Source organism: Typopeltis vanoorti, chromosome 14 (genome assembly GCF_054136105.1).
Source record: "Typopeltis vanoorti isolate ZY-2024b chromosome 14, IOZ_Tvanoo_1.0, whole genome shotgun sequence".
Classification (NCBI taxonomy): domain Eukaryota; kingdom Metazoa; phylum Arthropoda; class Arachnida; order Uropygi; family Thelyphonidae; genus Typopeltis; species Typopeltis vanoorti.
Window position 1 is genome coordinate 2,041,419 of NC_143562.1, and position 22,618 is coordinate 2,064,036.

A 22,618-nucleotide genomic window follows, 5' to 3' on the forward strand; every position below is an offset into this window, starting at 1 on the left:
TTGTAATGTATCCTAATTTGTTGTAAATAATGTTGTACTGTAATATTTATTTTTCTTTCTATTAATGTCGTGATTTATGATCTTAATCCTGACTTATTCCCTCGTATAATTTCCTTAACCTAATTTCAATAAAAGTTCTTTGCTCAGTGCATCAAGTTAATATACTTTAATTCTTATGCAGTCTCAATATTCAATCTGGGTCGTTAACCTTTCTTAAGAGTAGTGCACGTGGATTGAAGACAAACGGACTGCCGTTGCATAGCACCAATTCCTTTGTTTCAGTACTGGTGCCAGTTCCTTTTCAGATTCAGAGAAAATTTCTATTATACTGCACCACCCTAAATCCTAGACTATTGAACAATGCAAAATCAAGGAACTAGAACTGAGTTTAGTACACTGTCTTATATCTCTTAAGCACCTTCATAAAATTCTAAATTTATCAAACTAAAATTCTCTTCACAATTGTAGCCTCCCTTGTATATTACCTCCCGCTAAGGTTCTAACTTAATGAGCGGTGCAATAGAAAGGAAATCAGGCAAGTCATCAATTAATTTTAAAGAAAAAACATTTAATTACAAAATCAGACAATTTACACTATATGAACAAATACTGACATAGAAATTCACTAACATTAGGAAATGAGCATACTCAAATAAAATTTCTAACTCTCCCATAACATGTTAAAACATTATTTCAAGTAGGAAATTCTATCAAAGGTCAATCATCCACTTAACACATACCAATGCTAAAGGTTATTCATATAACAATAACCAAATTATCTCTACGTGCTTCCACACAGTTCCTCCATTCAAAACTTAAAGTTCCTCTACTTCCTTTAGCATTATCTCTAAAGTCCTTTCATTAATCGAAACATTTAAAACCTAAAGTCCTTTTACAATTACAGATTGTTCCCCTTAACACAATTACTTAACAGATCAAAATTCTACATTACCAAAAGCCTGGGGAATCATTTGACCTTCACATACATCTTGAAGTACTTCCATTTCCCTGGTCCTTTTCTTAATTGATTTCATCTGCACTATTCGACTGATGGACTTGGACTAGACATATCTCCGTCAAAAAGGTAAGTCTGGCTTGCCGCTCTCAGGTCGACTGGCTCGGCATGGCTTATCGATCACCGTGGCGATCGGGAACTCTGCTCCGCTGGGCTATTCATTGACTGATGAACTGCCCATAGACACTTCAGCGTGCTCCAACGACCTCTAACTCGATGATCACTTCAATTCAGGAGGAAGAGAAAAAAAGCCATGAGCTGGCATGGCTATGCTTTTTAAATTCCACACCCGATGCTTCTTTTCTACGTCATCCTTCTCTCTCCCTTTGCCCACGACACCTTACTTTTCCCAGCACCTAGCGCCACACTCTCCCCTAGCGTGCTTTATGGAGGGAACCTGCGTGCGCATCCTACTTGGTGCATGTGTTTAGCTTCAGGCCATCAGTATCTAATCCGATTATCTTTCTCCCAGCAATACACAAGTAATTGTACAAAATCCACATAGTTTAAACATTAGAAAATTTACAATAATTATTTACATCATGATGCATAGATAAGTTTTACTCATATTACTAATGTTGCTGATAAATTACAATTAGCATTATTTCATCTGATATACCAATATTGGCCCCGGATATGTTATTGCATGTTAAATCTGAATGAGACATAAATGGATTTAATTTCAGTTTCATTCAGAATTTAACAGTACCACTTACTTACTACTGTACCACTTGTGTTTGGATATAAAATAAATAAACTTAATATGCAGACAAGATCATCAAAAAGGAAAGATGAATTAATAAAAAAAACAGAGGATAAACAAAAAAAATTTAAAAAAAAAAAAGAACTACATCTAAAAGAAAAAGAAATAACAAAAAATGTAAAGAGAGAGAAGGCTATGGATCATCAAATGAAAACTCTTCAGACTCAGAAGAGTTTATGGATTATGAAGAATTAACTCATGCTAATAAAGGGAAAACGAGAGACGTAATTAAAGAAAATGAGAGTGGTTTATTCAGGAGTGGAGTCAAAAAGACGTCTTGTGACTAGTGGAGTGCCACAGGGCTCTGTTCTTGGACCACTGCTTTTCAATTTGTTCATCAATGATATTGGAAAGGATTTGAGAGGAAGTGTTCACTTGTTTGCTGATGATGCAAAGGTTGGGTAGAGCAATTGTGAGTGCACAGGATGTCAAAATTTTACAGGATGATTTGGATAGTTTGGAGGACTGGGCTAGGAAAAATGGATGTCAGTTTAATGTGGCAAAGTGTAAGGTTATGCACTTTGGGGTGAAAAGAACAGCAGCAGTATATCGCATTGGTGGAATCGTACTCCAGGAGATGAGGCCAGGGATTTGGGAGTGCTGGTGGATAGGGAGTTGAAGTTTAGGGGGCACATTGCAAAAGTGACTAAAACAGCTCACCAAATCACTTGGCTTATAAAAAATAATTTAACATGCAGAGACAAACAAGTTGTTGTTCCTCTGTATCGAGCCTTGATAAGACCCCATCTGGACTTCTGTGCCCAGTTATGGGCACCAGGGTTTCTTCGTGATGGGGAGGAAGTGGAGAGGGTCCAGAGACGAGTGACCAAGATGATAGCAGGACTGTGGAATGAACCTTATGAGAATAGGTTGAGGATTTGTGGGTTGCAGAAATTGGACGATAGGCGAAAGAGGGATGACATGATTGAGACATTCAAATTACTGAAGGGTTTTTATAAGATTGATCCAGAAGATATTTTTGAAAATATGACTGGTGGTGGGAGGACTAGGGGCCATGCATGGAAGCTGGGCAAGAGCGTGGTTGACAAGGGTGTTAGAGCTAGGTTTTTTACTTGGAGAGTGGTGAATGAGTGGAATAAGCTTCCAGAGTCTGTTGTGGGTGAGTTCAAGCAAGATATGATAGATACTGTGTGAATGTTGAATAGTTGTTCCAGACATGATGTTAGGGCCTTCCTCGATAAGTCTGTTCTTCCGGGAAACTCCAAGGAGTCGACAGACTCCTTGGAGTTTCCCGGAACAATAATAATAATAATAATAATAATAATAATAATAAATATAATAAAGTTTACTGATTCAAAGTTTTCTCAGTACAATTATCATCTACATGAAAAGAAAATAACCAGCTTCCAAATCAAGAACGATAGGCATGAAATTGTAATAAAGGAAAGCAACTGGAAAAAACTGGAAAACAGTTTACAAGAAGCAGGCTATACAATTGCTCCTTTACAGATTGAAGACCTCATCAAGTTCATCCAAACTTTAGAAGTTAAAGACTTACCAGTGACACTTCCACTTCATTAATCATAGCATCTCCTTTCTGCATTGACTCCTTAAATGTACGAGGATTCCACAGGCAAATTAAAAAAAAAACTATATGGAAACTTATGCTACACCATATCAGGTTTTTGTTTCTCTACAGAACAAACATACTTCGGCAGATATAAAAAGTTTAACAGATAGATATCCACTTCTTTCTTATTGGAGCTTTGGAAGATTTAACAGAGATGGAGTAGAAGTTTTTATTCTTGTCCCCCTCCTTAGATCATTCTGTAATATCCAAAGGAATGCAGAAGGGAGAAACTTGATAATAGATAATAGATTGGAAATACTCTGGATGTGTAATAAGGTTTATAAATATTTATTCTCCATCCAGTAAGATGAAAATTCTTCCTGGAATTTGAGCCATATTTAAATTGTTCCCACTACATCATAGCAGCTGGAAACTGGAAATGTATTGAAAACCCATATTACACAACATATGAGGACACCCCAGGAGTGGAAAAGTGGGATATGCACAGTTAAAAACATGTCTTGACAAATGCTCAAATAGTAGACATATGGAGGATTCACAATTGTAATCTCCAGACATACATGTACATGAATCAAGGTATTGGTACTTGTATTGATCGTATTTATATCTCTTCTTCACTTATACGTGGGTGGTCTGAAAAGTTCTCAGTCTAAAAATGAAAAAACAAATTTATAATTTCATAATTATTTTTATTTTTCAACATAATGCCGGCCTGGTTGGCCAAGTGGTTAGCGTATTCGCTCTCCAGCCAAAAGGCTGAGGGGTTCGAATCTCACTGTAGGCATGGGTGTTTGTGATTGTCTGTGAAAAATACTAGCAGTGGTGGTGGGCGGTAGATGGCATTGGTGTAGTTGGTGGGTTGAGTGATGGAGACAGAGAGCCGTAGAGTAGGTGCCCTCCCTCGATGAGTCTTTGGATTCCCTGGAGGTGTAATTAATAATAATAATAATCTCCCTTAAGACTAATACATTTATTCCAGCGATGCTCCAGCGCCATTATCCCGTCCCTGTAATGGTTCTAAGTAAGATCTGCAAAATACCCCTCTAAAGCTGCAATCACCTCTTGATTTGAAGAAAAATGCCGACCAGCGAGTAAGAGTTCAAGTTTTGGGAAGAGATAGAAGTCAGAAGGAGCCAAATCTGGGGAATAGGATGGATATTCCAACAATTCATAGACAAATTTTATGCACTTGTAGTCTTGCTTTCTCAAAATATCATTTATAAAGTGTATAGATAATGTCTACCCAATATCAACATCATGTTTATAAACCAAGCAAATGAAAAGTTCAAGGAAAGTTTCTGGAAAGCAACAGTATACATAGTAGTATACAAACATCACAGCACTGGTTAAATGATACTTTTCCAGTGAGTGCAAGCTTTGTGTGGAATGTTATGTACAATTTCCTAAAAACAAATTGGCAAAAAATATACACACATTGTCTAATTTTATATTACCATATAGCATTTCTTGATGCATATAAAGAGATATTTAATATTCAAATCTTCCCAGCTTATTCGAAGTCTTCTCAAATGGATTGAAAAAGTAAAATTTCATCTCTAGAGCACAAGTTCCCTAATTATCTAACCATGGCACTAAGCTGTCTATATGTTCATAATTTTTCATAGGCAGCAGTATCATTTTTTTTTTAATTTTACCAGATTTTTAAAAAAATTTTAAGCAGTAGTGGACTGTGAGGAAATGCTATTTTGAAAAAATAAATAAAACACTTAGAAAATCAGATTAGACACACATGTTCACAAGAATAAATAATAATTTTCATCATAATTTTTCAGAAGGATAGAAATGTGAAAAGGGGAGGGGAGAGTGCTGTTAATGATTGCAGAGGAATTGTGTCCACAAAAGTGTGGAAGTTGATAGTGCATTAACAGATTTTGAATCTTTGTGGTGTGAAATGAAATTAACAGGCTAGAATATCTGACAGGATGCTATTATTATTATTATTATTACGGGTATCTCCATGGAGTCAGTAGACTCATCGTGGGAGACCCAAACTAGCAAAACAATATCTGTCATATCTCTTCTTGAATTCATTTACAGATGAAGAACTCACAACTAAGTCAGGCAATGAATTCCACTTATTCACCACCCTCCATGCAAAAAACCTTGTTCTCACACCCTTGTTAACCACACTCTTCTTTAATTTCCAGGGATGACCTCTTGTTCTTCCATCGCTATCACACAGCTGAAACATTTCCCCCGCATCAATCCTATAAAAAAACCCTCAGTAACTTAAATGTTTCTATCATATCCCCTCTTCTCCGCCTATCAACCAACCTCTGCAATCCACAAGCTCTCAATCTATCAATGTAGGGAGCATTTTTTACATCACTCACCAACTTGGTCACTCTTCTCTGAACCCACTTCACAGCCTCCTGATCTCCAAGGAATCCAGGTGATCAGACCTGAGCACAGTAATCCAAATGTGGAAGTATCAATGCTTTATAAAGGGGAATAACCTCTTTATCTCTGGATGTTAGTGTGTTCCTCAACAACCAAGTAATAATAATAATAGGACAGGGAATGTAAAGAAAACCGATTGTGAAATATTTAGGTAAATTGGTTGGGCATGTAAAAAGAAAGTGCTTCTGATGGGAGACTTTAATTATAGGAATATAGAATGGAGGGAGGAGATAGTGTATGGGAAGAAGGAGAGAGTCACTGAGTTTCTGAGAGAGAAATGTTTTAAGCAGAATGTGATTGAAGTAACTAGAGGCTTTAATGTTTTGGATTTAGTGATAACTTCAAAAGATGGAGTTTTTAATGAGGTGTTGACACTGCTGCCCATTGGTGAGAGTGATCATGAGGTACTTGTTTGAGAAGTGATGAAACAAGAAAGGTTACTACCAAAAATGGATATACATGGAAGTCCGAAGTGGGTGATTATAGGAAGCTCTGTAATCAGTTAGCATCAGTATGTTAGGTAGATGAGCTGAGTAGAAAAGATGCTGACAGTGAATGGAAACTCACAAGGTAGTATCTGATACAAACAATTTAAAACTGCATACCAAGGGTCAAGCGAATATATAGACACAGCATGCTTGATTTCACTGTGTGAAATCAAGCAAGCTGTGATGGAAAAGAAAATGCTATGGAGGAAGTACAAGACAGTAGATAGTAATCAGATCCATGAAGAACTTTATGTTCTTCATGGATAAGGAGCATGGTAAAGAAAGAAAAGGTGCAGTATGAGAGGAGATCGGCTGGTCGGGCCAGGGTTAACTCGAGGGAATTTTTCTGCTATATGGCAAGCAAGAAAAAGAATAATCATAGCAGGTTAATACTGGATAGGCATGGCAGTAGAGTAACAGTTTGCAAAGCATATAGTGGAATTATGGAATGAGCACTTTATCAGTGTATATCATACTGGAGTAAATGATACAGTGCAACATATATAGAAGGGAGGTAAGTATTAGGTGAATTGGAATTGAAAGAATCTGAGGTGTATCGGGTGTTGATTGGATTAGATATTAATCAGGCTGTGGGAATGGATGACATATCACCACATATTCGTAAGGAATGCGTGGAACAGTTGGCTTTTGACCTGGTTATTTAATAAAATTTAGTTTCTAAAGTTGAAGAAGTTTGAAGAAGCCCAGAAATGGAGGAAAGAATGCTGTAAAAGGAATTAAATATGATAAAGTGACATGAAAACAGGAGAAAAAGATATCCTTGAAGTATGGAATAATTAATTCGAAAAATTGCAAACTGAAACAAGCAGTGATAGCAAAAAACACTCAACAGGCATATAGTCAGAAATACATATCCATACTTAAAGCAGAAAACGCCATCAAAGGCTTGAAATGTGGAAAGGCAGCAGGAGTAGATGATATTCGACCAGAAATGCTCAAGTGTGGTATAAAAGTCTTACAGTGGCTACACTGCATAGTTCAGAAGGAGTGGACAGAGGGACAAATTCCCAATGATTGGAGTAGAGCTCTCATAGCACCCATATATAAAAAGGGAAATAAAACTGAATGTGAGAATTACAGAGGTATTTCCCTACTGAGTGTTCCTGGTAAGATTTATGTTAGTATACTTGAGAAACGGTTCAGAAGAATTGTGGAAGAAAAAGCTTGGTGAAGAACAAGCTGGATTCAGGCCAAATAGAGGCTGTCAGGATCAGATCTTCACTCTACGACAAATAGTTGAGAAATCACAGGAATATAACAAAGATCTGCATTTAAGTTTTGTCGATCTGGAAAAGGCACATGATAAGGTGCCAAGAGAGAAGCTATTCAATACGCTACAGTTATATGGTGTCAATAGGACATTATATCAAGCAATACGTAGTCTTTGAGTTGTAAATCAGCAATTAGGATTGAAGAAAGTACAGGAAGATGGTTTAATGTTAACTCTGGTGTGAGACAAGGATGTACATTATCCCCTCTGTTATTCATTATCTATATGGATCATATTATGAAAGAAAGTGGTATTAAACCTAATATCAAAACTGGAGATGTTAATGTCTGCTCTTTGCTTTATGCAGATGATGTTATAGTTCTAAATAAATCTGCTACAAGTCTGCAAGACTCCCTGACTAAATTGAATAACTGTTGTAAGAGGTATGAAGGTTAGCAATAAAAAGACAAAGACAATGAAAATAGGCAGAATCATTGAAAATGTCAACTGTGTTGTGAATGGAGAACCTGTGGAACAAGTAAAACATTTCAGCTACTTAGGCACGATTTTTAGTGAAGATGGTAAATTAAATATGGAAATAGACAACAGAATCAACAAAGCTAGTAAGGTAGGAAGTCAATTGAATAAATTCATATGGAATAAGACAGAAAGTAGTCGGAACACTAAATTAGCTGTATACAAGACAGTGTTCAAACCGGTTTTAACTTATGGATCTGAGAGCTGGGTCAGAAGTAAAACACTTGACCAAAGACTAGAGACCACAGATATGAGAGTCCTGAGAAAGATTAGAGGTGTGAACAGATGGCATAAGTGTCAATATCATATTAAAAATGAGGATATTAGGAAAGACTTGACATTGTCAGCATAAAGAAATGCATCAGCAGAGCTAATCTCAGGTGGTATGGTCACTTAAACAGAATGGGCACAGAAAGATTAGCAAAACAAGTGTTCTCTGCCAGGTTGGCAGGAAAACAACCCAGAAGAAGACCAAGATATAGATGGATTGATACGGTACAAAGTGCCTTAGACGAAGAAATATAAGATCTGGTAATGTTGGAGTCCTGACAAGTAACGGATTGATTTGGAGGAAAATTGCAGATAGGGAGTTAGTAATGATGTAAATTTTTCATGTAGTACTATCATATCACCCCTTGAGGGTACATGGCAGGAATTTGATGATGATAGTTTCTAAGGAGTGGAAAGAAGGCAAAATAGTACCACTACATAAGCATGGTCTAGGATAGAAGTTTCCCATTATAGACCAGTCAGTAACTACAGTTATTATTATTATTATTATTCAGTCCTCCAAGGAGTCAAAAGACTCATCGAGGGAGGTCCTTCCTAAGACAAAGTCTGTCAAGACTCATCGAGGGGAGGTCCCCCCTGAGAAACACAAAGTCTATCATACCACTCTTTAAACTCACTGACCGTTCTCGCTCCCACCACTCCATCAGGCAATGCATTCCACGGCTCAACCACCCTCCACACAAAGAAACCACTCCTTACCCTCTTGCTCACAGTTTCCTTTCATAACTTCCAGGGATGGCCTCTTGTCATCACTCCTTCCCGCTGTTCAACCAAGCGAAAGAACTCCCCAGTGTCAACCCTGTAATCACCTCTCAACAGTTTAAAAGTCTCAATCATATCACCTCTCCTTCTATCCACCAAACTCTGCAGTCCACATTCTCTCAGCCGATCCTCATAACTATCCTTGTACAGTCCTGAAACCATCTTTGTATCCTTTCCACAGTTAATTTATCCCCTTCAAATCCTGGGGATCAAATCTGAGAACAATAGTCCAAGTGTGGTCTGATCAGAGACTTATACAACGGAATGATAACCCTCTTATCTCTGCAGGTCAGTGTCCTTCTCATAATAGCAGCAATCCTCTGTGTTACCTTCACCACCTTTGCAATATGTCCCCTAAACTTCAGGTTTCTATCACTCATCAATCCCAGATCTCTTGTCTCCCCTAGTTGTGGTCAAGGTTTTGGACAGATTGATTAGGAATAGAATATAGGACTGAGTTGATGGACACAACATTCTTTATTATGATCAGCATGGATTCGTAAGGGTAGGTCCTGTTTTAGCAATTTACTTGCTTTATATGACAGGATAAACAGTGTGTTAGATAAAGGAGAATCATATACAGTGATAATCTTGGACTTTGCAAAAGCATTTTGCAAAGTCCAAGATTATCACTGGGAATATGGGATGGGATGGTTAGATGGATCAGATATTTCTCTCTGAAAGATACCAGAAATTTGTGTATGATGGAGCAATATCTCAAACACGGAGGGTAACCAGCAGCGTGGCCCAGGGATCTGTTCTTGGGCCGCTGCTGTTTAACGCATTTGTAAATGATATTATCATGTGGACTGACTGGGAATCTTCAGTTGTTTGCTGATGCAAAGTTGGGGAGAATTATAAGTAGCACTGTTGATGTTAATTCCCTTCAGGAAGATTTGAATAGACTTTATAGGACAAAGAAGTGGGGTTCTAGTTTTAATATAAGTGCAAGTTGTTGCATTTTGGAGTGCAGAAATATAAAGCTGTTTACTATATCGTTAGTGCCATGCCATACTGCAGTGGATGAGATTAGAGATTTGGGATTGATGATTGACAGTACGACTAAAGTTTAGAGGGCATACTTTGCAAGTGTTGCAAAGGCTGCACATCGTAGCACTTCTATGATAAGAAGAACTCTAATACATAGGGGTAAGGAAGTGGTTGCACCACTGCATAAAGCACTGATCAACCCACACTTGGACTATTGTGCTCAAATTTGGTCACTCAGTTTTCAATGTGATGTGGAAACATTGGAGAGGGTCCAGAGACTTTGGAATGCTGGCTATGGAGAGAAGCTGAAGAAATGGAGATTGCAGAGTTTTGTGGATAGGAGGAAAAGAGGTGATATGAATAGAGACATTTAAGTTAGTGAGAGGATTTTATCAGATTAATCCAGAGGGGATTATATAAAGAATAGAAGGTGAGAGGGGGGGGGAACAGAAGTCATCATTGGAAGTTATTTAAGAGTGGTGAAGATGGGGATGTGAAGAGTAATTTTTTATATGGAGAATTGTTGTGAATAGAATGCATTAACATGCGTTATTAATGTAATTAGTGTTAAGGATTTTAAGATTGGGTATGATAATTATATTGTCAGTTGAATGGACCTGACTCCATGGAGGGTGTAATAATAATAATAATCTTCTTCTTCTTCTTCTTCTGCAGCTTCTCCCACTTAAGTGGGGTCACTGTTTGTTATGAGTCTCCTCCACACCTTCCTGTCTTGGGCTGTCACCACATCCAAGTTCTTCATCTTCAAGTCCTCTTCTACCAGCTCCCTCCATCTCTTCTTTGGCCGCCCACGCTTCCGCCTTCCTTGCACATCCATCTGCATGACCCTTCTTCCCACATATTCGTCCTCCCTCCTCATCACATGACCAAACCATCTCAACCTTGCCTCCTGTATTTTCGCTCCTAAGTTCGTAACTTTCACTGTTCCCCTGACATAGTCATTTCTCAGATGATCCTTTCTGGTCACATCGCACATCCACCTAAGCATTCTCATCTCTGCTATTTCCATGCTGCTGATGTTATTTTTCCTCAGGGCCACAGTTTCTATAGCATATGTCATAGCTGGCCTCACTACTGTCCTATAAATTTTGCCTTTCAGATTGATCGGCACCCTCTTATCACATAACACTCCAGCCATCTCCCTCCAGTTCCTCCAACCTGCTTGTATCCTGCATCCCACTTCCTTCTCACCTCCTCCATCTTCTTCCACTGTCGAACCTAAGTATCTAAAGTCTCTCACCTTCCTGATGACATTTCCTTCCAGCTCCAGGTCTGTCTCCTGGCCACCGCCCACTGCGCAACACATATACTCTGTCTTACTTCTGCTCAGTCTCATACCTCTCTCTTCCAGTACTTTTCTCCATCTTTCCAGTTTAGTTTCCGCTTCTTCTCTTGTATCTACACACAGCAAGATGTCATCTGCATACAACATTGTCCAAGGTGCATCTTCTCTCACCTCCTCTGTTACCACCTCCATCACAATATTAAACAGAAACGGACTTAATGCTGATCCTTGATGCAAGCCAACTGTTACTTGAAAACTTTCTGTCTGTCCCAAACAGGTCCGAACACTTGTCTTCACATTTCTGTACATTTCCTGCAACAACCTGACATATTTCTCCGGCACCTTCTTCTCCCTCAGACACCTCCAGACTTCTTGCCTTGGCACTCTATCGTATGCTTTCTCCAGATCAATAAATACCAGATGTAGCTCCCTTTGTTTCTCTCGATATTTTTCCATCATCTGTCGTAACCCAAAGATAGCATCTGTTGTTGATCTACCAGGCATGAAGCCAAATTGTTCCTTTGCAATCTCCACCTCCTCCCTCAATCTACCATCAAGAACCCTTTCTAGGATCTTCATTGTGTAGGACATCAACTTTATTCCTCTGTAATTTTGACAGTCTTGTACATCCCCTTTACCCTTGTAGATGGGAACAAGAGTACTCTCCCTCCATTCCTCGGGTATATTTTCCTGTTGGCAAACTTTCATGAACAGGTCCCACAGCAGGTCAATTCCCTCTTCCCCCAGTGCCTTCCATGCCTCCACTGGAATTCTGTCGGGGCCCACCGCTTTTCCATTCCTCATCCTCTTCATGGCCTCCGTCACTTCCATTCTACTGATGTTCTGCACCATCCCCTCAGAAGGCTGCCCATCTCCTCTGTGAGTCCTTGCATTTTCCTCATTCAGAAGTCCCTCAAAGTATATTGTCCATCTGTTTCTTATGTCCACATCCCTCCATAATACTCTTCCTTCAGCATCTTTGATCTGCCTCACATGTAAGATGTCCTTAGCTGCTTTATTTCTACATTTCGCTATTTGGTAAATTTTTCTCTGTCCTTCCTTTGTTTCTAATTGATCATACAGATCTTGATATGCCATGGCCTTCGCCTGTGCCACAACTCTCTTGGCTTCTTGCTTTCTCTCTTTGTACACCTCTCTGTCCTCTTCCACTCTTGACTCATCCCACTTCTGCTTTGCCTTCCTCTTAGCTGTCACTGCCACTTGTACATCATTATTCCACCACCAACCCTCCTTCTGCTCTCTAATCTTTCCAGATGTCTCACCAAGCACCTCGACTGCACAGCTCAGGATTACTTTTGAATTATGTTTCCACCAATCTTGTACACTTTCCAGTCCATCCGAAATCCTCTCTAACACTCTTTCCCTAAAACGATTCCTCACACTCTCTTCTTTTAAGCGAAACCACTTAATTGTCTTCATCCCATGGCAACCAGAAGTTCTTATCTTCGATCTTAATTTAAAGTCTGCGCACAGCAGGCGGTGTTGTTGTGCTACTTGATCTGTTGGAATTACCTTACAATTTGTCACAACCTTAAGATGTTTTCTTCTAGTCAAAATGTAGTCAATTTGTGAGCTGTTGTTACCACTTCTAAATGTTATCAAATGTTCTTCCCTCTTGAAGAAAAACGAGTTCACAATTGCCAGATCAAACGCTACTGCAAAGTCCACAACCCTCTCTCCTTCCTGGTTCATCATTCCCACTCTGTGGCCACCACGCACCCTTTCACAGTCTCTATTCTGTCTTCCTATGTGCCCGTTCAAGTCTCCTCCGACAATCACCATCTCATTTTCTTCCAATTCCCTCATTTCTTCATCTAACACGTTCCAGAACTCATCTTTTGCCTCTGCTGTACAACCAACTTGCGGGGCATATACACATAATACGACCACCCGCTCTTCTCCAAGACCCAATTTCATTCGCATGATCCTGTCGTTCCTTCTACCCACTTCCAGTACTTCGCCCTTCATTCTGCCACACACCACAATTCCTACACCATTTCTTCCCTCGTTATTCGCTCCAGAGTAGAACAATTTATATCCATCTCCCAGTTCCTTTGCCTTTCCCCCTTTCCACCTTGTCTCCTGCACACATAAAATGTCCAACTTCCTCTTCCTCATCATGTCTGCCACCTCTCTTCCCCTTCCAGTCATGCTTCCAACATTCAGTGTTCCCACTCACAACATCCTCTCCACCTGCTGGGTTCGCTTCTTTAACCGCACCCGCCCTTGATGCGGTAGCCCTCGTCCACTTCTCACAGCTGTAGGGCGATGTGGCTGCGCGTCGCTTAAGGGGTACGCCCTAGCCCTTATATCATTTTCTCTTAGACTCATAATCATAGTTTGAGTTGGCACTGAAGTTTTACGACCGGATGCCCTTCCTGACATCAACCGTCGCATTTATCCGGGCTTGGGACCGGCACCTATTGAGGCTAGCTTGCCTCCTTCGGTGGCTGCATAAGACGAAATGACTTAGCAAGATAGGAAAGACTCACCCCTAGCCCTCGAATACTCTAATAGCATCAGGGGGAAGGAGCAAGGAGAGCAGAAAGAAGCAAAGAAAGAAGAAAGAAAGAAATTATTATTATTATTATTATCCATGTAATAATAATAATAATAATTATTGCAAATATTTTGGCTAGAAACTAACAGGAATTATCAGTGCATATTCAGGAATTATACATAATTACAACCAAAATCTCAAAGTTTCTGGATGTTTTGTAATCTACTGATATTCAAATCCAATAGTACTGTTTCTTCTGACTATCTAATATTTAATTGTTTGGGGCATATTTTAGCCTCTTGTTTGTGTAATTTTTTCCCAACTCCCATCTGCAAAAGGTTGTAAATCTATAGAACATTAATGTTACAAGTGGGCTAAATTTTTTTTATCATCATCATCAAATTCCTGCCATGTACCCTCAAGGGGTGTACAGGATATGATAGTACTACATGAGAAAAATTATATCGTTACTAACTTCCTATCTACAATTTTCCTCCAAATCAGTCTGTTACTTGTCAAGACTCCAAGATTATCAGATCTTATATTTTTATCGTCTAAGGCACTTTGTACCGTATCAATCCACCTATATCTTGGTCTTCCTCTGGGTCATTTTGCTGCCAACTTGGCAGAGAACACTTGTTTTGCTAATCTTTCTTTGCCCATTCTGTTTAAGTGACCATACCACCTGAGATTAGCTCTGCTGATGCATTTCTGGATGCTGACAATGTCAAGTTCTTTCCTAATATTCTCATTTTTAATATGATATTTCCATCGATGCCATCTGTTCATGCCTCTAATCTTTCTCATGACTCTCATATCTGCAGTCTCTAGTCTTTGGTCAAGTGTTTTACTTCTGACCCAGCTCTCAGATCCATAAGTTAAAACTGGTTTGAACACTGTCTTGTATACAGCTAATTTAGTGTTCCGACTAATTTCTTTCTTATTCCATATAAATTTATTCAATTGACTTCCCACCATATACCAGCTTTGCTGATTCTGTTGTCTATTTCTATATTTAATTTACCATATTCAGTAAAAATCGTGCCTAAATAGCTGAAATGTTTTACTTGTTCCACAGGTTCTCCATTCACAACACAGTTGACATTTTCAATGATTCTGCCTATTTTCATTGTCTTTGTCTTTTTACTGCTGACCTTCATATCATATCTATTACAACAGTTATTCAATTTAGTCAGAGAATCTTGCAGACTTCTAGCAGATTTATTTAGAAGTATAACATCATCCGCATAAAGCAAATAGCTGACAATAACATCTCCAATTTTGATATCATGTTTAATACCACTTTCCTTCATAATGTGATCCATATAGATAATGAATAACAGAGGGGGATAATGTACATCCTTGTCTCACACCAGATTTAACATTAAACCATCTTCCTATACTTCCTTCAATTCTGACTGCTGACATACAACTCAAATAAAGACTAAGTCATGCTTGATATAATGCCCCAATGACACCATATAACTGTAGCATATTGAATAGCTTCTTTCTTGGCACCTTGTCATATGCCTTTTCCAAATCGACAAAACTTAAATACAGATCTTTGTTATATTCCCATGCTTTCTCGACTATCTGTAGTAAAGTGAAGATCTGATCCTGACAGCGTCTATTTTGCCTGAATCCAGCTTTTCTTCCATTGTCTTACAGTGGCTGCACTATGCAGTGCAGCCACTATAAGACTTTTCTACCACCATACTTTAGTATTTCTGGTCGAATATCATCTACTCCTGCTGCCTTTCCACATTTCAAGCCTTTGATGGCTTTTTTGGCTTACAACTCAAATAAAGACTAAGTACTGCTTGATATAATGCCCCATTGACAGCATATAACTGTAGCATATTGAATAGCTTCTATCTTAGCACCTTTTCATATGCCTTTTTCAAATCGACAAAACTTAAATACAGATCTTTGTTATATTCCCATGCTTTCTCGACTATTTGTCGTAAAGTGAAGATCTGATCCTGACAGCCTCTATTTAGCCTGAATCCAGCTTTTCTTCCACAGTTCTTCTCAATCGTTTCTCAAGTATACTTGCATAGATCTTGCCAGGAACACTTAGTATGGAAATACCTCTGTAATTCTCACATTCAGATTTATTTCCCTTTTCATATATGGGTACTATGAGAGCTACTCCAATCATCGGGAATTCGTCCCTCTGTCCAGGCTTTCTGAACTATGCAGTGCAGCCACTGTAAGACTTTTATACCACCATACTTCAGCATTTCTGGTCGAATATCATCTACTCATGCTGCCTTTCCACATTTCAAGCCTTTGATGGCTTTTTCTACTTCAAGTTTGGATATGTATTCCTGACTGCATGCCTGGTCAGTGTTTTTTACCACTGTGCTGTCATCACTGCTTGTTTCATTTAGAAGGTTTTTTAAAGTAATTACTCAATATTTCAAGGATATCTTTTTCTTCCGTTTTCATGTCACCTTTATCATCTCTAACTCCTTTTACAGCACTCTTTCATCCATTCCTAAGCTTCTTCAACAACCTCCAGAATATTTTGCCACCTTCTTGATATTTATTTTCTATATTCTTGCCAAAGTCCTCCCATGAGTTTTGTTTAGCTAGTTTTACACAGTGTTTAGCATTATTGCATTTGTCTCTGTATTCTCTAAGAGCACAAGCTGACTTATTTGCCAAGAACTTTTGATATGCTTTCTTCTTTTCCTTCACTGCCTCTTTAACTTCCTGTGTCAACCATGGAGTTCTAATTTTTCTATCCTTGTAGACAACTTCATGCCTCTCTAGACCACATGCCTCTCTGGCAGAATCAATCAATGTTTCCTTCAGAGTTTGCCACTGAATCTCCAAGGTTTGATTCCTGTTCTCAGACTCTTTCATTTTCTTTTCAATAATATTTCTGTATTTTAGTCTACAGTTTACATCTGAGAGCTGCTCAACTTTTATTCGCTTTAAAACTTTCTTACATGTTATTCTTTTCAATATGAAATTCAATTTTATCCTGCTCAAGACTAAATAGTGATCACTTCCAATTTCAAATCCTCTGTACACTCTGGTGTCCTGCACCAGGGAAAAAACATCACTATCAACAATAACATAGTCAATGAGACTTATCTTATTCCTTGCCTCTTCTCTCCATGTGAATTTGTGCACATTTTTATGTTGGAACATGGTGTTAGTAATAACCATGTCCTGAGCAGAAATTCAATAGATATTTGCTATTATCTTTTCTTTAGGAAAGTTTGGAGAAAAAAGCTTTGCTCTTTTCTCCAAACTTTCCTAAAATATTTTTGTATGTCTCACAATCATTTCCTACTCTGCTATATAGATCCCCAACAAGGACCAACTTTTCCTTTTTCATTGTGTCAGTTGCTTTTTCTAAAGCATCAAAAAATTCCTCCACTTCTACCTTAGTAGAACCTTCTGTGGGACCATAGGCACAAATAAGTCTCATTGTCCAGTTCCCCATTCTCATATTTGCCCACATTACTCTACTTGAGACTGACTGCCATTCAAGAAGATTGGCTTCATATTTTGTGTTGAATACTATGGCTACTCCTTCTTTTCCTTAATTGTCATTGCCTGAATATAACATTTTGTATTTATTGCTCAGAAAGATCTCACCAGTTTTTGTCTTTTTTGTCTCAGTCACCCCTATTATGTCGATCTGGTACCTATCTAATTCCTCAGCTAGCTCCATTTCTTTGCCATTCAGGCTTCTTATGTTGATAGTACCTATCTTTAACTCTGGTGATGTTGAGTTGGGGTGTTTTCAGATTTGTTCCAGTATCTGAGTTTTCACTGTTCGCCCTGGTTCCCTGCCGAAAACAACGGGGGCCTTATTTAACCCGGGCGACGCCCCAGCCGAAATGAAATTTTGTCATGTTGTATATTGGTTTAAGTCAATAAGAATACAATTTGGTCGGCTAAATCCCAAATTGCCAGTCCATCCTCGTTCGTTCAGTATCCAAGTAGATATCCAACAGGGTGTACCACGAGAAGGTGAGGATTGGACATTAGGGTCAGAAGCCCTGGTCGGTTCTCCGCATTCCTTTAAAGGCTATGTGGAGGTCTACTCTCAGTTATATAGTTCGATTTTTTTTTTTTTTTTTTTTAACATAACTCAGAATACCTGCTAGATCTAAAAGCAAAAATGGAATTTTCAATCCATTTCAGGCCTCCAGTAGAAGAGTGACAAAATTCATCTCTTGACTAAAGTGATTCACAACATTCATGCAAACAAGCTATAGATTCAAAACCTATGGCAGATTTTGAATGCATAACTTGTTGGTTGGAGAGTGGACATGCTATCCACTCAACCAACCAGATCAACATTTACCATAAAAATATAGATAACATCCATAAGATAACTTACCATATTATCGGAATAGGACTTTGATATTAGCAAAGCAAGATGGCAACAACTGGTACAAATTCTCTGAGGTTCACATGATCCAAACTGTGGCATTGACATCTAAATGTGGAGAAAAAAGAAAGAGAGAAAGTATTTTAGAGATAACTGAATTATTATTATTATTGTTATTATTACGGGATACTCCATGTAGTCCTTAGTGAAGTTTATGCATGGATATAGGCAGTTAATCGTGGTTAGGAAAACAGATACAGGTGCTCAGATTTGGAAGGTTTGGGCCAAATCGCAAAAAATCATCCATACAGCATACCAAACGGAAGGTTACAACTATACTAAGGAGAATGATGAGTTTTCAAGATGTTTCAAGTAGAAATTTGCTAAAGCAGGAGAAATACGCCTCCACATACCAGTATTGCAATCTGCTTGTAGAATGTTTCTACAGATTAAGTACAGACACTCTACCTGATTCAATGACAAAATTCAATGGTTCGACTAAGACTGGAGGGAACTCCTATGATAACAACTGGAGAGGGAGAGTCAAGATATATACTAACAAATAAGGACTCAATACCAAAAACTGATCATATCAAAAATTCCAATGAATTAATTTTTCACAAAAGAGCACCAGTAGCCTCCAAAAGCACTTAAGAGACAAGCTAGGAATATGGCTAAGTGGTAGGTAAGAGAATCATTTAATTTCCAGTATGGAGACCCATGTTTCTAAACATAAATAGATTTATTAAAATAAACAATATAACCTATCAAGTTTTATAAGCTGAACTGGAAAATCACAGAAAATTACCATTCCTTGATATCCCCACGTATCTGAGGGGAAAAAAAAAGATTTATTTTTTCAGTATACAGCAAACCAACTCATAACTGGAAGATTCTTACATGCTGTTTTTCTATTACAAAAGACAAGCAAGATAAAAATATTATAGGACATTAATGAAAATAATATTTGATTAATGCAGATACTCTGATCTGATCTAAGAGTTAATCATCAGTGCACAAACAATTCAAAACATGAAGCAGTAACAATGGATTATTTTCTCTCTTTCATATACAAATTGCATAGGGAATGAAGTTTCCCAAAGAAACTTTGGTATACACTCCAAAGAAAGTAATTTTTGCCATAATGCATAAAAATTTCTATATCTAGATTTCTTTTATAACATAGAGATGAATTTATCCACCCTATCAAGTGATGATGGTGCTGATGAACTTTGTCCTGAAGTTTCTTCTGGACAACTCAAGGTCAAACCTGCACTCCCAGAATTTGCCAAAATTTAAGGCCTTTTTAAAATCACTGGGACAAAACAACCATTTAATCACAAAAGCAGATAAAGAAAGATGGTGGTGATGGCTGGTTATGAACACTTCAGTGTATAACAGAAAAATTTCCCTTCTACATGATGAATCATGTACCAGAAGATCAATTAGAACCCTGCTGACAGCCAAATCAACAAACTGAATTCTCTACTCTGACAGAGTTGTCGGTTTGAATGAGGATACCATCAAAAAATTGAAGTCTGATTTTGGAAGAACTCCTTGTTTCTATGGCTTATCAAATATCCATAGAAAAGGTATTCCTCTCAGACCTATAGTCATTGATGCTCCTACCTATCAATGAATATTCTTATGGTTCAGTAGATCTTAATTTAATTTCCAGTAGGAAGACGACAACATGTTTCTAAAACAAAAAGATTTATTAAAATAAACAACATAACCAAACAAGTTTCATAAGTTGTTGGACTTATATCATCAGCAGCACAAGATGGCATAAAAAAGACTAGAAAACTATTAATTATACATAACAGATGTTATAGGCACTTCAAATATATATACGAGTTAGAATATATTTAATTGTAACTACTGATCGAGAACTGAAATACGAGCGTGGTCTGAAAAGTTCTCGGTCTAACAATGAAAAAACGAATTTATAATTTCAAAATTATTTTTATTTTTCAACATAATCTCCCTTAAGACTAATACATTTATTCCAGCGATGCTCTGGCACCATTATCCTGTCCGTGTAGTGGTTCTCAGTAAGATCTGCAAAATATCCCTCCACAGATGTAATTACCTCTTGATTTGAAGAAAAAAGGTGACTAGTGAGTAAGATTGTTAGTTTTGGGAAGAGATAGAAGTCAGAAGGAACCAAATCTGGGGAATAGATGTTCCAACAATTCATAGTGCAGATCCCTTAATTTTTCCATTGCCAAAACACCTTTGTGGGCAGGTACATTGACCTGATGAAAGATGATTTTTTTCTTCTAAAAATCGGGTCTCTTCTCACAATTTTTTTCATCTAGTCTGGTTAAAAGACTGCAATAATGTTCCCTGGTTATCGTTTTAACCCTTTCAAGATAATTAATAACCAAAATGCCTTTAGCATCCCAAAACACCGATGCCATGACCTTTCCTGCTGATGGAACCGACTTTGTATTCTTTGGCGCTGAACAACCAGCTTCTGTCCACTGTTTTGTCTGCTGTTTGGATTCCGGTGTGTAATGGTGAATCCAAGTCTCATCCATAGTAATAAATCGATGCACAAAATCAGTTTTATTCTTGTTAAAATGCTCCAAGCACTGTTCAGAGATTTTCATGCGAGTGCGATTTTGATCTGCTGTGAGCAAGGCAGCAACCATCTTGCATAAAGGTTTTGCATTTGCAATTCTTCATGCAAAATATATCTTACACGTTCTTTTGAAATGCCTATAGTCTCAACAACTTCACGCACTTTGACTCGTCGGTCATCCAATACCATATCGTCCACTCGATCGATGATTTCTGGTGTTGTTACACTCTTTGGATGTCTTTCACGTGTATCATCTTCAAGGCTGGTATGGCCACGTTTAAACTCGGCAGCCCACTTCTTAATTGTCGAAAATGAAGGAGAAAAGTGCCCATAAACTTTTATGAACTCTGAATGAATTTCTTTTGGCGATAAACCTTCTTTTATAAAGAATTTTATAACTGCACGATACTCGATTTTATCCATTTCAAGGGATACACTTTGTTTTATACAGCTGTCTGAAAAAAACTACTTGATAGAATGACTTGCAATTTCAAATGGATGCTTATGACAGATGTACCAACTTAGAAAACAAAACCTTACAGATAGTGTTACCATCTACGGTTGAGAACTTTTCACACAAGCATGTGTGTGTGGTGTGTGAGAGAGAGAGATCCAGATCCACACACAGAGGGCCACAAGACCTATAGCACACTAGTGTCATGTGTGGGCAAGCGAAATAGACGAAAGAAAGAGTTTCTTGGTCTATTGGTCACTGACCTCTGAATCCTCTCCTCCTCCTCTTCCTCATTACCAAGGAACCCAAGTGACCAGATCTGCATGCAGTACTCAGGATGAGGTCTTATCAAGGCTCAACAAAGAGGAATAATAACCTGCTTGTCTCTGCTCATCAGAGTATTCTTCGGTAACCAAGTAATCCGATGAGCTGGTTTAGTCACTTTTGCTATGTGTTCTCTAAACTTTAACTCCCTATTCACTATTACACTCAAATCTCTGGCTTTGACAATTTCCTGAAGTACAGTTCCATCAATATGGTGTACAGTTGGTAATCTTTTCATCTCAAAATGCATAACCTTACACTTTGCCACATTAAACTGACGTGCGTTCTCCTTTGCGAGGCTATTCAAATCATCCTGCCAAATTTTAACATCGTTTGTATTAACTATTGCTCTAACCAACTGTGCATCATCAGCAAATAACTGAACAGTTCCTCTCAGATCCTTTCCCATATCATTAGTGTGCAAATTAAATAGCACAGTTGAAGAACAGGGGCCCAGTGCATGCCACTAGTCACTTCTTCTGGACTCAACTCCTGAATAAACTACTCTTTGATATCTATCCATCAACCACCCTCTTATCCACTTCACCAGCTTTATATCCATCCTGATGTGTTGCAGTTTATTGATTAGAATTCCATGTGGTATCTTGTCAAAAGCTTTTGCCAAGTCCAGCAATCTCACTGTAAACACATTACCTTTATCCATCTCAGCTGTCAGTGTATTATAAAACGTGAGCAAGTTACTGAGCCATGACCTATTCTTCACTAAATCATGTTGTCTCCATACAGCTTATGATTTCCGTCTATCCATTCCTGTATTCCTATATCCATTCCTTTGTTCTTGACCAACTTCTCCAGTACCTTGCCAATAACAACCAATATGCTGATCAGTGAGTAATTTATTACATCAGTCTTGGAGCCTTCTTTATGCAATGGAACTCTTTTCGCCCCGATGGGACTAACCCAGAGTTGAGACTTAGATTAAACAATGTGGTCAATGCATTGGCAATTCCCTAGTACCTTCATGTAAAACTCGAGCTGGTATACCATCTAATCCCATA

The 22,618-nt window shown here is 38.2% G+C and overlaps 1 protein-coding gene across 1 annotated transcript in view; it reads right to left on the reverse strand.

The window, feature by feature from the left end:
• LOC150099121 (uncharacterized) overlaps positions 1-22,618 on the reverse strand; it is a 287,705-nt gene that overhangs the window by 233,534 nt on the left and 31,553 nt on the right. The window contains exon 3 of the mRNA XM_090403807.1: positions 18,244-18,342. Within this exon, the coding sequence (XP_090259933.1) occupies positions 18,244-18,342 (99 nt within the window). The remainder of the gene's footprint in view (positions 1-18,243; positions 18,343-22,618) is intronic.